Raw genomic sequence first — 16,183 nt, 5'->3', positions numbered from 1 at the left:
TGCTCCCTACAGCCAGGGCATGATATGATAATGGAGCAAGCAGAGCGAGAGCTCTGACTCAGGGATAAGGCAGAGATTATACAGACACCTGGCCAAGTGTGAAAGCTTTGATTACGCACAGGAGGGAGAGCTCTATTGTGTATGCACATCTAGCGTGAAATCTATTGTCGACCCCCTCCACATGAGGAGCCATGTACGTTTCTGCATAAATTGTAGCACAAAGAAGGAGGCCGGTTTGTAATCTGCACACATACAGTGTCAGCCGCTACTGTATGTTTTCCGTATAATGCACATATTGTATGGATGCCGTACCTTATTCTTAAGGGGTAAGGTTGGTGAGCGGTGCTGGCTTTGTAGCTCAATGGGTTTTTCCGCAATGCTAGACAAACGGCTTTGTATTTGCATGCTAGTCAACGCCAACATACCGGCAGTATTTATATTCGCTGTTCATGTTCAGCCCAAACAGCTTTATTTATGTAGGCCTCCGTACATCAGTGCAGTGTGCCTAAATCTACAGTGACACACAAACAGAGGTTTCATTGGTGAGCCTTTTTCATTTTCCGCTTGATTTCCTACCATGTATTTCCATAAAACCACAAAGGCTAGATGGCTAACGAGAGAAAATAGGTCAGCCTTATTAAAATTAATTCTAGGAGTTAGGGGGTTCTGAAATAACTTGTCCTCGTTACTCTGTATGTGCTAGGTGCATTTGATGAACTTGTCAGTCATGTATGAAGGTCTGAGAAATTATTACATGTTCTGAGCAGCATGTCAGGTCACAAGCCAGGCCACAACTCACAGTTTTCTTCTCCTCTAGAGAGAGAGGAGTGTTCTGCATTATTATTTCTCACCACACAGCATGAAACCTGAAAGAACTTATGATTATGTTTACCGTCAGACTTTGTCATTGTTTGAACATTCCTGTAAGATTATCCTTGGTAAGCCAATAGAGGGCTTACCACAGATCGTGAACGCAGTAGTGCCATAATAATATCACAACCTTGTCAATCAGCAGTCACTTTGCTCACCTAACCCTGAACCCTTTTTGAATGACAGATCAATTCAAATCCTGTTTTCCTCTGTCATCCTCCAGCTGAAGAACTCGTTGAAGAATGACCTGTGTCTGGACCAGGGCCCTGACACTGACAACGTCCCCATCCTGTACCTCTGTCATGGGATGACACCTCAGGTCAGAGCACACTCCCCACTCCCCCCTGACCACCATGCCCTGGTCACTCCATCCTCTCAAAACATCCGCCTGTCCTCCCGTCCATGTATGTGTACTGCAGGCCTCTTCTCCTCTCCTTGTCTCGTCTGGTTCCACCAGTGAAATTCATGTGTCATGATGGACTCGGAGAAAGAGTAGGAAATCTAGTACGAAGTGGACGCCTTTCACACGGTGAATCACACCGACTAAAACCACCAGCTTCCCCGAGTCGTCAACAGACAGATGAGCGGCGGAACAGCTACAAACTGTTTTCCTTCACTGTCCAAGTTGTCTCTTCACTGTGTGCGCGGCTCATGCTGCTCTGACCCAGCATGGACAGCTCAGTACGATCCAATACCTGTAGTCAGAGAAGGGAAATGTTTCAAGTTTCCTTGGAAATAACTTTTCAAGTTTTTTTGGGGGGGGGAGAGAGGGAGAGATTATTTATCAGAGAATGTTTACAAACTGTTTTAAGACTTCAGCAGAGAGGCAGCCATTAGGAGTTCATTCCTGGGGGGTGCAGTAGACTCGAGTTATGAACAGCAACTCTAGTAACCGTGTCTATCTGGGTCATGCTGCCAACATGATACAAGACAATCTCTGCACAATGTGCTGGCTCGGCACTATTGTACAGACTTGCACTGGTAATTACCATAATGTTTTGACAAGTAGAATGTCTTTACGTTTTGTATGGTAATATTGAAAACCAGGCAAAAGTCAATATTAGGTTCAAATGAAAGATCTCGTAACTTTCCAGAGCTGATTCTGGGATTTGTATATTATTTTCTCTCTCCAAATTGCATATCAACTTTTATCTTTTTGCACCTGGTATATCTTAAGGCACTTTCTGAATGTTTTTTTTAATTACATTTAGTCATTTAGCAGAAGCTCTTATCCAGAGCGACTCACATTAAGTACAGGCACATTCCCCCGAGGCAAGTAGGGTGAAGTGCCTTGCCCAAGGACACAACGTCATTAGGCACAGCCGGGGAATCGAACTGGCAAACTTCAGATTACTAGCCCGCTTCCCTAACCGCTCAGCCACCTGACTCCCTGTGTTAATAATTTGCCCTAGCAAATTCTCACCTAATATGTTAAGTGTAATCTTATCCTTACTAGTGACTAGAAAGTTTGATTTTCGACCAACTCTGTGGTTACCAGTTCACATTCATTGCACCTTCATTTTTATGCCACTTTACACGTGAAATCTGGGGAGAGATCTCCAGAAAACACATCAAATAAACTGTGATCTCTAAAAAGGATCATTCCCTAGACACCACTCACATTTTCCTTAACAAACAACTCCGGAGAAAACAAGCTTGTTAACACCCAGTCGCGCATCCAGAGAGCTTACTAGTTAGGAATGATACAATGTTAGATGAAGGAACAACAGTGGAGCTCTCAAACCTTCACTTGCTACACAGCAAAGCCGTGGTCAACCGATTTCTAAGGTTCTTTTGATTTCAGCATCCTCGTTTTTCTTTATAAAGGCCTTTCCCTCACTATAGAGGTTTATGAGAATGATGGTTGTTTCAACAGTTCCATCATGTTTAACATAAATAACTCCTCCCAGCACAACCAAAAGTCCTGCTCCCACCCCCTCCCTACCTAGCTCCATCCGACTGGGATGCACCCATCCCCTCCAGCTGATCCCCCACAGCCCGCACCACCCCAGCCCGCCGGGCGCTCAGGCTCCCACACCTGCATGCACAAGCCTTTTCCAACCCACATGGCAATTCAATAGTCTGTATTACAGCTGCCAGCAAATGCAGCTGTCTTCTTTAACACGCGCACACACGCACCCACACACACACGCACCCACCCACACACACACATCCCACGGATTCCACTCTGTTCAAACAGATGCTTTTTCCTGCCGCTGGTGTTTACGGCCTGTTAGCTAAGTACAGGCACAGAAGTGCCCTTGGAATAAGTTGGCTGTAGGGATTGCGTTAGAGAGTGCAATTAGTAGAGTTTCCTGTTGGCTGGTCAACTCATATCCACCCTTCTTCTCCATAAACAATGAGCCGTTTCCTCCACTGGGCTACATCCTCCTATCCTGCTCTGTGTCGGCCTTGGAAATGTCTGCTCTAGGGTAACCCAAAAACAAACCCACATTTGGGTCACACTCTATAAATGTTGCCATTTCTCAGTAGGTTACAGAGAACTTATTACACAATATATCTTATCTAACTGCCTCAGGCCGGATGAAGTACAGTAAGGCAAAGACCTATTCAATATTGTCTGAGTCATTTTTCTATGCCTCAGTTGCGAGGCATGAGAGGTATACATCACTGTATACCTGATTTAGCCCCGGGTTCAGAGTTCTTACTAATCTGAATCCATGACGGTGTGTTTCTTCCAGAATGTGTACTACACCAGCACCCAGCAGCTCCACGTCGGAGTCCTCAGCCCCACCATCGACGACGATGACAACAAGTGCCTGGTGGATGTCAACAGCAGACCCCGCCTCATTGAGTGCAGCTACGCGGCCGCCAAGCGCATGAAGCTCCACTGGCTTTTCACTCAGGTAAAAGAACAGGCCAAACACACACACACCTAGTCCACACAGAACTATGACAAATGACTGGAAACAGAGGGGTTCACAGATCAAAGTCATTATGTGTAGCTATTGAGTGAGGTCATTAGCAAGCGCGGCAGTAATGGGGAGGGTGCAGGTAGCCAGGGTCCACTCGAAGGGGTTTTCATTGGTACTCAGATCCATGGCTGACTGCTCCGTGTGATGGAGGTAGGCTCATTAGGGCGTGTCAAAGGACACTTAGAAAGCGGGGAGTTTCACGGCGCATGGAACTCGCCGCATTCCTCCAGCCCTTAGACGTGAACAGTAAACACATTATAATGATGCTCTCTGTCTTCATTACCAGGGACCTCCTCCCCATAACCCAGGTTACTTCACACAGTGGCGTGGAGAGGCATTGAAAGCACAAAAAGTTTGGGTTTGGAAGGACCCATTAAAAGTGTTCCTGACCTTCAGTACATTTACCACCTTTTATTAATACGTTATATATATGTACAGTTCTGGGCATGGAGCACACAGAACTCTTCAAAAAACCCTTGACAAAGGGGAAAGGGAATAGAAATATTCTCACATCTTCATCAATGGGTATGCAATGGGACCAACTTCAAGGACTTGGGGTTACAGAAGCTCCATATTCTATTCATTGTCAAAAGCCGGATAAATGTTTTATGATTTGGAGATGAAATTCCAGAATCATTGGCTATATGTGATTTTTAATGACCGCTTGATGCTAGGGGAATGAAACTCCTGGGGAGACAATATGCTTTTGAGAACTTGACATGACGGTACAGGATGTTACTGGCTGCAGATTTGCAGTGTGTGTGTTACACTGCATGTATGTTATACTGTACCAGGCTAGAGGCCTAGAAAAATATGGATAGGCATCTTTTCAGTTTTTTTTTACTTATTTACTTTGCGATGTGCACTCGTGCATAATTTTTTGAAGATATTTTTGTCTTTGGGTAGGCCTTAGAACAAATTGGTTAGGCCTGTGCATACCCAGGCATACCCGTGGCTACGCCCCTGTACTGTACATGTGTATTGAGGATGAGGTTTCTGTGCTATGTCTCTCTCATTGTCTCTTCCGTGTTCATCGTCTCTCCTCTGATGGTGCCTACTGTACATTCAACTAACCTGCTAGAATTCCACAAGGAAGAGACTTGGCATTTTACTGCTGTGGAGTCAAACTCGATCAATTATGAATTTGATTTCAGCTTGACACTGAAGTATGTGAGATCCCTTATGGGAATAGTTTGCATCAGGACAACTCAAGCATGAACGAGATAACAGCCCAGTCCTGAGAAGAGACAATCTTTGCTGCCGACCTGGGATGAGGATGTGGAAGGATTCAGCAATAAATGAATCGCTGTCAGGGTGTAAATGTCCGTGACAATTCTGTGATTTTCCTCTGCATAAAAGCCTCGTCATAGTAGAATTTCTATCCACTCTCCACAGCAGAGCAAGGAAATTGTTTTTGATGTAGCGGAGGGGGAAAGAATGGAAGTCTGCCTGCACGAATAGAGAACAATAAGCTGTTACTAGTTTTGCTGGAGGAAAAGCCCTACACAGCAGCTACAACATTCTTCCCTCTCTCCCCCCCCCTCCCCCTCCCACACACACATGCACACACACAAACACACACTCATATAATCCTGATGGATCAATTAGATGACAGGACTATGCCAAGTTAGTTAACCTTCCGACCACTGCTCTGAACCCAGAACCATTATCATCCGGCCTCAACGGTTCATTCAGTACAGAAGATCGATACGTTTGGCAGCCGTTCATGATATCAAGCCAGCTGACTGCCAGTATACTGACTTACCTCTGCCGACTCATATAAAAACACATCAGACTTTGAAGGGGCTTCATATGGTAATTCCTGTTGTGTCCTCAGATAACCTTTTGGCGTTGACTTGTTAGATTCAAGTGCAAAAAAGTTTTGTGGATATCCACTGTTTCCAACTCACCCTCAGGAATGTGACTGTTTGCCTTTCTGATGAGGTCACGTCAGCTGGTTAAGGCCTGTCCCTTCTTTTCTTGGTAATGCAAACACAAATGAAATGAGGTTGAACATTTGAATATTGTCAGTGAATAAATATGTTTTAGTGCAACATTTTTTCTCAGTTCAAACTGTTTATTCAAACTATTTCAGAGTGCCTCTGGCAAGTTGTGGTAACAACACAATGCCAAATGAATTCATGCATGTTCTATCTGTTGGAACAATTTAGACTTGTCTAGACCCATATTTTGTGTAAATCAAATCTAAATAGCTACTGCTCTTTTAATTGGGTAGAAATTATTGGTTCCACTTTCTCCATGTTATGCTACATCTGACAACTGTACTACAAAAGGAGACGTTAATTACTGATGAAAACAATTACTGGGAGCATGTACACTGTAGCACTCTCTCATGTATTTCACACAGTGCACTCAAGCAGATAATTGTTTCATTCCATAGCTCTTAGGCATGGTAGACCTGGCAGGTGATCTAACTAAACAGACAACATTTAGAACTAATGGAATCCTATCACAATCTCAATCAGACAGCGTCATCAACCAGACTTCTTGTTATGATTTAGATTAATGACCTGCCAGATTACCCTGACCAATGTGAGGTATGCACTAAACAGTGACTGTAATCACAAATGCCTAAAGGTGGTTTTACATAAAGTACATGCTTAATCTTTAGATGTAATCTAAAGTGTGATCTAATGAATAGGTTTATTTTGGGGAATCCTGTTGACTGTTGAGCTGAATTTTGCTGTCCGCCTCAGACCCACGATACAAAGCCCACATGAGCGCTGTGCTTGTTATTGCGTGGATTGCATCTCTGAGATCCATTGGAAATGGCTTTCTGCTGCAAGTCAAACGCAGACAGTCGGCTATCTGATAGCAATGTTACACACTCCAAACTCACTGAGCGGAGGAGGAGAAGAGATGGAGAGATATGCCGTGCAGCAGAGGAGAAGAAGAAATATATAATGGAGGCCCTATTTAGAATGTTGCCATGACAAACCTGCCGTGTTTCGTCCTCAGTTGTATGAATAGTGGTTTCTTTGAATTCTGTCTCATTCACTTTTAACGTTGCCTTATTCCAGAATCATGGATTCTATGCCCACTAAGAGAGTCATTAATTGTCATTGTGGACAAACATCCCCGTCCGTCCGTTTGCAGTCGAAATGGGTCTCAGGAGGTGAAACGACACAGCGCATCCCCGGTGCCATGTTCCCTCGCTATATAATCTGATCTACCTGTTTGTGTTTTCCAGGGAGGCTCCATTCAGAACAGGAAATCGAAGCGATGCCTTGAGCTTGTGGCGAGCAATGACAATGAGTTTGGCTACCAGCTAGCCCTCCAAAAATGCACTGGACAGAAATGGTCCATCACCAATGTACTGCCTGGCAGTTCCTTCTGATGGACCTTCAGAGAGAACACTGGCCCTTTCCACGGTAGTACACTGGACTAACAGACAGCCAGATAGAGAGAGCGAGAGAGAGAGCGAGGGGTTGATGGTGCATGGTTAATGACAGTCAATGCTGCACCACGATGTCTTTTGTTCACCAGTTGACATCACATGATAAATGTTAAACATTTTCTTTCGCCTACGGGATCAGCCATAGTTGGTTGGTTTATAATGTGCATTATGAGATACTACAATGTAATGGAGTATATTTTGTGAACTGTAGGGTCAATAGGCTATATTGTTTTTGTTTTTTCGTTGACTTGATGGTATTACTGGGTCCAACATGTTCGTTTTTGTACTCTGTACATGATTGCTACTGTGTAGCGATAATTAAGAGCTGTTCCCTGCTGTAATGGTTTTATTCTAGTGTCTCAGGTTTGTAGGTTAAGTTTATTATGAGAATCGGATGCACAGTTTTGGGTGAAAATGCCAACGTGTTGGAATATCTGAAAATAATGACCTATTTTCTAAATGTAAATATTCCAAATATTTATAATATATGAAAGTAAAAGAACTGATGATAAAATAAATGTGTGGAAGTGTATTTTGTTGACTTGAGTGATCTTTCTTTTACACCAGCAGACTATCATGCTGGTGTGTACTACTGTACGGTGACTAATTGTAAATGTCCTGGATGTAATGTTATGCAATTAAGGCTGTCTTTGCACTGAACTGTAATTTCTTTATGCATTATACAATACGTTGCTTAGAGGTCCTATGGACAGGCAACCGTGTGTCCTGTTAGTGTGACCAGGGTGGGGAGTGTGGTCCCAGTCTCTCCTGATGGAGGACCAGGGTGGGGAGTGTGGGGAGTGTGGTCCCAGTCTCTCCTGATGGAGGACCAGGGTGGGGAGTGTGGTCCCAGTCTCTCCTGATGGAGGACCAGGGTGGGGAGTGTGGGGAGTGTGGTCCCAGTCTCTCCTGATGGAGGACCAGGGTGGGGAGTGTGGTCCCAGTCTCTCCTGATGGAGGACCAGGGTGGGGAGTGTGGTCCCAGTCTCTCCTGATGGAGGACCAGGGTGGGGAGTGTGGTCCCAGTCTCTCCTGATGGAGGACCAGGGTGGGGAGTGTGGTCCCAGTCTCTCCTGATGGAGGACCAGGGTGGGGAGTGTGGTCCCAGTCTCTCCTGATGGAGGACCAGGGTGGGTAGTGTGGTCCCAGTCTCTCCTGATGGAGGACCAGGGTGGGGAGTGTGGTCCCAGTCTCTCCTGATGGAGGACCAGGGTGGGGAGTGTGGTCCCAGTCTCTCCTGATGGAGGACCAGGGTGGGGAGTGTGGTCCCAGTCTCTCCTGATGGAGGCGGCAGCAGGAGTGGTGGTGGCGCAGGCCGAGTGTTCCTGATGGCTGTGTGTACCAGGGGAGGAGACGAGTGGCACATTCTGTTTTCAACATGCCAGTCCTCATTAGCATCCACATTCATGCTGGGCCAGGGGACACATGGCATTAAATATACATTGGAAACCCACTTTCATCAAAAAGCTCCCTGCACCAACACTTTTAAATATGCGCAATATGGGCCCCTTTGTGTGTGCTCACATTCTGAATTCTGATTCTTTTTTGGTAGGACATTTGATATACTCGTACTCAGTATTCATATGTGCCATATGTCAATTTTCCAAGCAGTTACACAAGCACACACACAAGCACACACACAAGCACACACACAAGCACACACACAAGCACACACACAAGCACACACACAAGCACACACACAAGCACACACACAAGTACACACACAAGCACACACACAAGTACACACACAAGCACACACACAAGCACACACACAAGCAAACACACACTCACTACAGTGTTCCAAGTTCAAATCAGGGGAGCTGTGTCTGGTTGGACAGCCAGGAACAGGCTTCAGTGTCTCCTCCTGTCTCGGCGAACATCATATCATGTAAGGTGTTGTTTAGAGAATTGGAAATTCATAGCCCTTCTCACAGGACGCCGCGGCATATCACCCAGGGTTCTAAAGGTACGGACCGTCCAGATTATCATAATGGCAGGACACCACCTGCTTTTAGAAGTCTTTCATAAAGCGACACAGAAGTTCCTACACTCTCAAATTCTCAGGATTGTCTCTTTGAGTGAACACACCTAATACTGTATGTTTTCCTGAGTTCTCAGTAAAAAATTGAATCACCAACCCAATGCACCAGTGTCCTTGATGTGTGTGTGTGTGTGTGTGTGTGTGTGTGTGTGTGTGTGTGTGTGTGTGTGTGTGAGAGAGAGAGACAGATATAGAAAGTGTGTGTGTATGAGAGAAAAAGAGAGAAAGTGTGTGTGTGCAAGAGGGTCCCATTGCCCTTGCCCACATCTATAATTCAGGTGTCTCAGGAGAGAAAGGCAAGGAGACAGGCAGCGCCTCAATAATCATGCACATTCACTGTTCCTCCCTTCCCAGACACACAGCAATAAAACAGAGAGGGGGAATATAGATATATATATATATATCCGAGGCAGAAAACAAGCTTGGTATGATCGAGGGAACCAGGAGAGGTTGGGATAGCATACGGAGGCAGTCAGATTCTCGTTTACTCTCAAATTGAGATTGTGTGAATGTCCCACAGGAGCTTGGGTCTGTTCTTTCTCCTGCATGTGAACTGAAGGTGGCAGAGGGAAGCAGGGGGCCCTAACCTAGAGGGCCCCACGGGGACCCAGGCATATGAATCTGGGCCTGGTGACAGCCAGCCAGCTCGAAAGAAAATGCAATCAAAATCCTACCCCCCTCCCCCCCCCCCCCCCCCCAAAAAAAGGAGTTCATCATTCCTGTATCCATGGTACCCAGCGATACCACTGCTGTGCTAAAGCCATGGATTAATTTCTAACACATATACTGTATGTTGTGTTTTACTTTACTAAAACAAACAAGCACAATTTGTGTTACTTGTCACCGTTAGTTGTTTTATTAGATTCAGAGTATATGTTAGCACGCTTCTCCTGTAACCCACGTTTCTCCCGTTGCCATGGTAATGTGTATTACTAAGTCACAGCTTTTTCAAACATTCCCATGAGTCCTAGCAGAGGTGCACGCGCAAACAGAGGAGGGCTGACAAAATCTAATTTCCTGCAAATGCAAGATTAATCTCTGACCTTTTAATACCACGCTTGAGAGCTCTGAGTCATGCAAAAGGACTATGTGACAAATACCGTCATATCTGCTTGCATGTGTTCTAGTCTTTGTTGTTACTAAATATAGCCTGGAAATCTACACAGAATATTTAGTCGGAGGTTTGCAAAGGACAGAAAAATGTTTAGCTTGAGGGGGAAACATCAGTGAGGCACCTCTTTCTCTGGCTTGATTCATCCAAGCATGCGTATGTGAATTCTTAAATCTGTGAAGTGTCATTCTACTCTTTTCATATTTACGTAGTCTCTTTTTTTGACGGTGTTCATTTCAGTGGAGTCCAACTGCTGAAATATCAAACCAACTCCAAGTGATGTTAGAAGGATTCTGCTTCATGATTCATTCATCCAGTTACTGAGCCAGTCAGTTCCAGTTTCTGACCTAAAATGAGGTGATCTTTATAGAACAATTTGTTACAGTGGGAGAACGTCAGGGTTCCGTGTTTAGACAGAACCCTTATTACTGTAAACAGCAAACCCCGAATGGTTCATTCTGACCTGAACACAGTTTTATATAGAACATTCTAGAGATGAAAAGGATGCTAACTTTTTTTTATTTTTTTTTATAGCAAATAGTTCCTTACAAACCTATACACTAATCTTCTATGTGGCTTCCAACATCAACATAATGATCTTTACAGCAACCAGACCTCAAGAGCTCTTACCAATTGTGCAGACATTTACATTTAGTCATATAGCAGACGCTCTTATCCAGAGCGACTTACAGTAAGTACAGGGACATTCCCCCCAAGGCAAGTAGGGTGAAGTGCCTTGGCCAAGGACACAACATAATTTTGCACGTCCAGGAATCGAACCGGCAACCTTCTTATTACAGTTTTTTCTCGATTGCTAAGACACATTTCTTGAAACGGTCACCCATTTTCTCAAAACTGTAAACACAAAACCTCATCTTCAAGCACTATTTACAAAACCTCTGAATCCTCTCTGAATCCTCTTGAAAAATGAAACTTTAGCCTCAAAACAGATTTACCTGTGCTCAAAATCAAACACTGCTCTCAAACAAAGTGATCAAAATGATATACACTATCAAGCAGTCAGTAAACAATACATTTTAACGTAATCTCAAAACAAATTTCATATTTATGTTGTCTTTTGATGAACGAAAACATGTTCTATCATAGTAGCTCAAAATTGATCAGAAATTACTACTCTGCTTTGCTCTTTGCCATTTTCTTTCTCCTCCTTGTACCCCTATACAATACTGTACCCTGCATCTCACAAACTTGTCCTTTGTCTCTGTGATACTGTAATTCTTGTTCTTTGTTGATATGAACCTGCAACCAGTCAAAATCTATTGAGCAGTCAGTACTTTTACTGTAACAAATGGAAAGCACAATGTTCAGGGCCATACAATTTGTTCATTGTACAGTATACAGCCTACAATGCATTGTACTACAGTATACAATACTGAAAGGGACAAAAATCAAAGGAGTAAACATGTGATCAATGTGCTTCTTCTTGTCTTTGGGCTGGGTCAGGCCAGAGCACTTGGTCGACATCACAATCAATATTTTCCCACCTTCAACAACCTGTTTGCTCTCTGAACTGGCTTATATTGGTTGTGTCACATCATTTGAAACAAGTGATCAATTTTGAGTGGTTGTGTTTAATCAATGACATGTTTTCTCTATTTTTATTTGATTGTTGCTACTTGTGTTTACCAGTATGGATGACATGTGCATTAGAGTGCAGAATGTGTTTTTAGAATGAGAATGTGTTTAGAGTTTTGCTGAAAAGTCTAAGTGAGATAGGGGTAGGGTTAGGTGTTAGTGTTTTAGCAATTGAGAAAAACTGTAATAGCCCAATTCCCTAACCGCTCAGCCATCTGACCCTCTGACCCCAGATATTCCCGTAGGACAAGCCCTCAACACACATATCACCTTTTTTGCTAATGGCTACTGCCTGCTAAAATGATGAACCCATTACAGTGACTACCCATTTCACTGACTGTCATCACTAACAACAATCCTTTTTATTTGATAGTCCATCCTGTATTTTTCTTACGTAACGGCCATTCTCTTAGCCGACTGGTATATTTTTGGCCATGTTTTCCGATAGTTTACGTTTGTTTTTAGAACACAAATCAACTCTCAAGAGTGTTGACTTCCCTCTTATAAAAAGCTCCATAGGTTCAGGCTGTTATAATGGCTGTGAAAAATATCCTCTGCTGTCCATTTTCCTTCAATGCCCTCTCTCAAGTTACCTGGTATCTACACAGGCGTTTTGATCAAAAGACCCCAGCAGTTTTGGAATAAAGTCTGTAAATGAGTCTGTTCATTAGACACTAAGGGGAGTAATCATGAGGAGAGTCAATTCTGTGATTAGACTCAGTTTGTCAAAGCTAGAGAGGGCTAGACTCTCTCAGAGGCCAGAGCGAAATAGTTATTAAAACAGTACAGTGCTTTATTTGAATAAAAAGTCACGTACACACAGCTTAGGAGAAACCTCTCAACAGAATTGATATTTTTAATTCAAATTAGTAGAACTGAATATTTCATATGCAGAATATCTCATGGGAGGTTTGTTGATGTTGCCGAGGTTTGTTTGATGTTAAACCTGCTATCAAAGACACTGACCTAAATAAAAGTTAAGCATAGATTACCTCACAGGCAAACCGCACCTTTAAAGTTGAAGTCACTGGTATTTACGTTGCAAGAAAGACTCATTTTATTAGCACCTGGTTGGAAGCTTTCCTCAGTGGTGCACACACAATAAAAGAGGTAAGCTTTAGCATATTGCAGTAGGAATCCATCAATGCTTTGGAAGGCCAATATGACATAATTAGATATGCCTCATAAAAGAGATTTCTTGTGCTATTAAAACTCACTCACAGTGGGGTTTTGACTTTGAGGTTTAGTACATTGTTATATACATATTTTTTAACAAGGTGAAAATTATATTTCTCATTTGTAAAATAGGAACCATTTTTTTGCAATAACAGATGCATGACCAAATGTCATATTTGTACCCTTCTTAGGCTTGTTAATATGCTTTTAAAGAGTGTCTCAGCCTAAATTATTTTTATGTATGCTTTATTGGTCTGTGTAATGAAATCCTTAAATTATCAAACTAACTCTCTAGAATGAGGGTTGTTTATCTGTTTTCACTCAGTTTCCAGTATTCTCGTCTGCTTGATTCTTGGTCAAATCATCCAAAAATATAACTAATCCTGCCAAACCACACTGAAATATCACGTTGTGAAAGAGAGATAGTGTTATCCCTCAAAATATTAGGAGCTGTTTCAAGGTTCCAAAGATAAGACGTCTCACAGGCCTAGAATAACATTTTCTAGCTTTAGAATTCAGTCCAGAAGTCATCAATATTTAATAGGATGTTATGCTTTCATGAAATCCTTTTTATCACATCTACCAGTTGTCATTCTTATCTCTTCAGTGTTAATTCCCAGGATAAGATATGGTTGGTAAACATCTCATTCATGAGGAACCAAACAGCTGAATTGGTGTCAACAATGTGGAAAATACTGTAGGTATAATCTTGCAGGCTGGTCTGGTTAATGCATGTGATCTATTCAACAGAGAAGTTTAAATTGCTACTAGCTACTTACATTTACAGGAGGCGCAGCCTGCTATTAAAAAGGATAGTTTTCTCCACTGCGGAAGGAAAGACAGCTTGGTCTCTGACCCAGTGTTTTCATACAGCTGAGCTGAGCTAAGGTGTGCTCTAATTGGAAAGTGAAACAGGGAAATGTCAGGAGAACGTTTGTCAGCACATTTCCTTGCCGGTGTCAAAAAGGGGCCAGGGATATGAGGTGGAAAGAGAGCCTGGCGAGTCCTCCCACACTGGACTTCAATTGCTGGTCAGGCAATGAGAAAATACATTGTTCTATCATACGTAATCGATACGGAGAAGGGCAGTTCACCTTTGTGTAGGACTTTCTACGTCTTGTTACCCGTGTGACTATCGTTGAGTAATTGTGAAAACTGTCTAATGCATTGCCACATTACACATAAATCACTCTAATATTGTACTTTGCACTGTCAAGCTCCATGATCAAATATTCCACAGATTCCTCCACCTAGAGGCAGTGTGTGTGTGCGTGTGTGTGTGTGTGTGTGTATGTGGGTGTGTGTGGGTGTGTGCGTGTGTGTGTGTGTGTGTAGGTGTGTGTGCACCGCCCTGCCATTGTTTTACCTGGCTTTAAACAAATGTCTGTTGCTCACTATCTTGAGCACAATGGGGAAAACTGGGGCACCGAGCGCTCCTGAGTTTCCTTTGTATTAATATTTCTGATAGAACTGGGTGTGATATCAGCTCCACGCCCGGCGGATGCTATTACCCTCCGCAGTGCAGGTCTTATCAACCTCACCCTGCTAATGCGACTGGGCCGCACAACTGATTAGGACACCTGCAGTGCAGGCAAACTAGCACCTTGCAGCTACTGTTCCAGACCACCACCTAGAGAGGAGGAAGACACCCACAGAGCAGAATGATAGCGAGCAAGCATAGGCATGTGTTAATGAAGCCCTTTTTCACGTGCAAAATTTGTTCCACATAAACGATTGATTCACAGAAGAGATTTACCCGTGATATTCTTGCTGATTAATCAAGATATCTTGCAGGAGTTTATCATCTGAGCGTGTACATCTTGAATACACAATGGGATTTAATGGATTTGCATTGATTCATTACCAATTTCTTTTGAGCCCAGAAACAAGTGCAGCAGTATGTTCACCATGCTCAGATGGCACCTTTTTACCATTCCATTGTTTGACAGAATGGAGTGAGGTAGGAGGAGTCATCGAAACCCGGGTCAAAAACAAGTGTTCACTAGTCAGTTATTTGATATGCCACTCACACTATCTTCCTAACTGAAAACAATTGACCTGAACAGCATGAGAGCTGAGCTATTAACGCTGAGCATCTTTGATGTTGTTTCTTTGGCTGCAAACATGGATGCGACAGATGCAGGAATCGTTTGAAATGCAAATGATATGAGTCAGGGGAGAGCAGCGAAACAAGGAGGCAGTTTGATGCTGCAGAGGAAGGGACAAGGTCAAATCCACACGCAGACGGTCTCACCTACAGTTTGATACTGCAGGGGAGGGGACTACATCAAACCCACACACATGTATTTACCTATAGGGTGACATCCAGTCCACACATCCAGTCACACACAAAGAGTTGTACTCAAGCACTTAAGCAAACCCACACATCCACACTCTCCGCATGTAGAAAACACTGATCCATGCCAGCTGATATAAAGAAGAGTAAAGGAGACAGAAACATTGACTAAAGAATCGGTTCTGTTAGTGCCATCACAACCTTACTTACTTACTGATAGAAGGAAATACTTTTTTGGCCACTGTTTGGGGCAATCAACTAAGAGTTATATTCAAAGTACTTCTCTCAGTAAAGCGGATTTTATGTAACCTTAAAGAAGTCAGATTCTCAATTTGAGTGGTCCAGCAGTTTACCAAACAAATTGATCTTCAAGGCTATTTTCTCTATCTCTATTTCTCTCTCTCTCTCTCTCTCTCTCTCTCTCTCTCTCTCTCTCTCTCTTTCTCTCTCTCTCTCTCTCTCTTTGATGGTAGGGGCAAGGTGTAATCTCTGTCCTGTGGCAGAGCTTTGATATTTTGTGATAGACATTGTATTCCTTCTGCCTCTTTCTCTCTCCCCCCTCTCTCTTTCTTCCTGTGTGGGTGTGTGTGTGTGTGCGTAGTTACTGCAACTAAAGGAGGCGGCAGTCTCCTCTTCCTCTAGCGCCAGTCTGTCTTGCCTGTCGCCATCCGTTGAGCAGCCAGAAAATGAGGCCAATGCCAGGGGTGTGACAGCTCAGTGACACACCACTCCAACAACA

At 43.4% G+C, this 16,183-nt stretch overlaps 1 protein-coding gene across 1 annotated transcript in view; it reads left to right on the top strand.

The window, feature by feature from the left end:
- galnt18b (UDP-N-acetyl-alpha-D-galactosamine:polypeptide N-acetylgalactosaminyltransferase 18b) overlaps positions 1-7,753 on the top strand; it is a 40,875-nt gene extending 33,122 nt beyond the window's left edge. Inside the window, exons 9-11 of the mRNA XM_062471101.1 lie at positions 1,094-1,189; positions 3,573-3,737; positions 7,018-7,753. Coding sequence (XP_062327085.1) covers positions 1,094-1,189; positions 3,573-3,737; positions 7,018-7,164 — 408 coding nt within the window. The 3' untranslated portion in view covers positions 7,165-7,753. The remainder of the gene's footprint in view (positions 1-1,093; positions 1,190-3,572; positions 3,738-7,017) is intronic.
- The last annotated feature ends 8,430 nt before the right edge of the window (positions 7,754-16,183 follow it).

The sequence above is a fragment of the Osmerus eperlanus genome, chromosome 10 (assembly GCF_963692335.1).
Source record: "Osmerus eperlanus chromosome 10, fOsmEpe2.1, whole genome shotgun sequence".
Taxonomy (NCBI): domain Eukaryota; kingdom Metazoa; phylum Chordata; class Actinopteri; order Osmeriformes; family Osmeridae; genus Osmerus; species Osmerus eperlanus.
The sequence above is the reverse complement of the archived record's forward strand: the minus strand, read 5'-3'. Positions and strand labels throughout refer to the sequence as shown.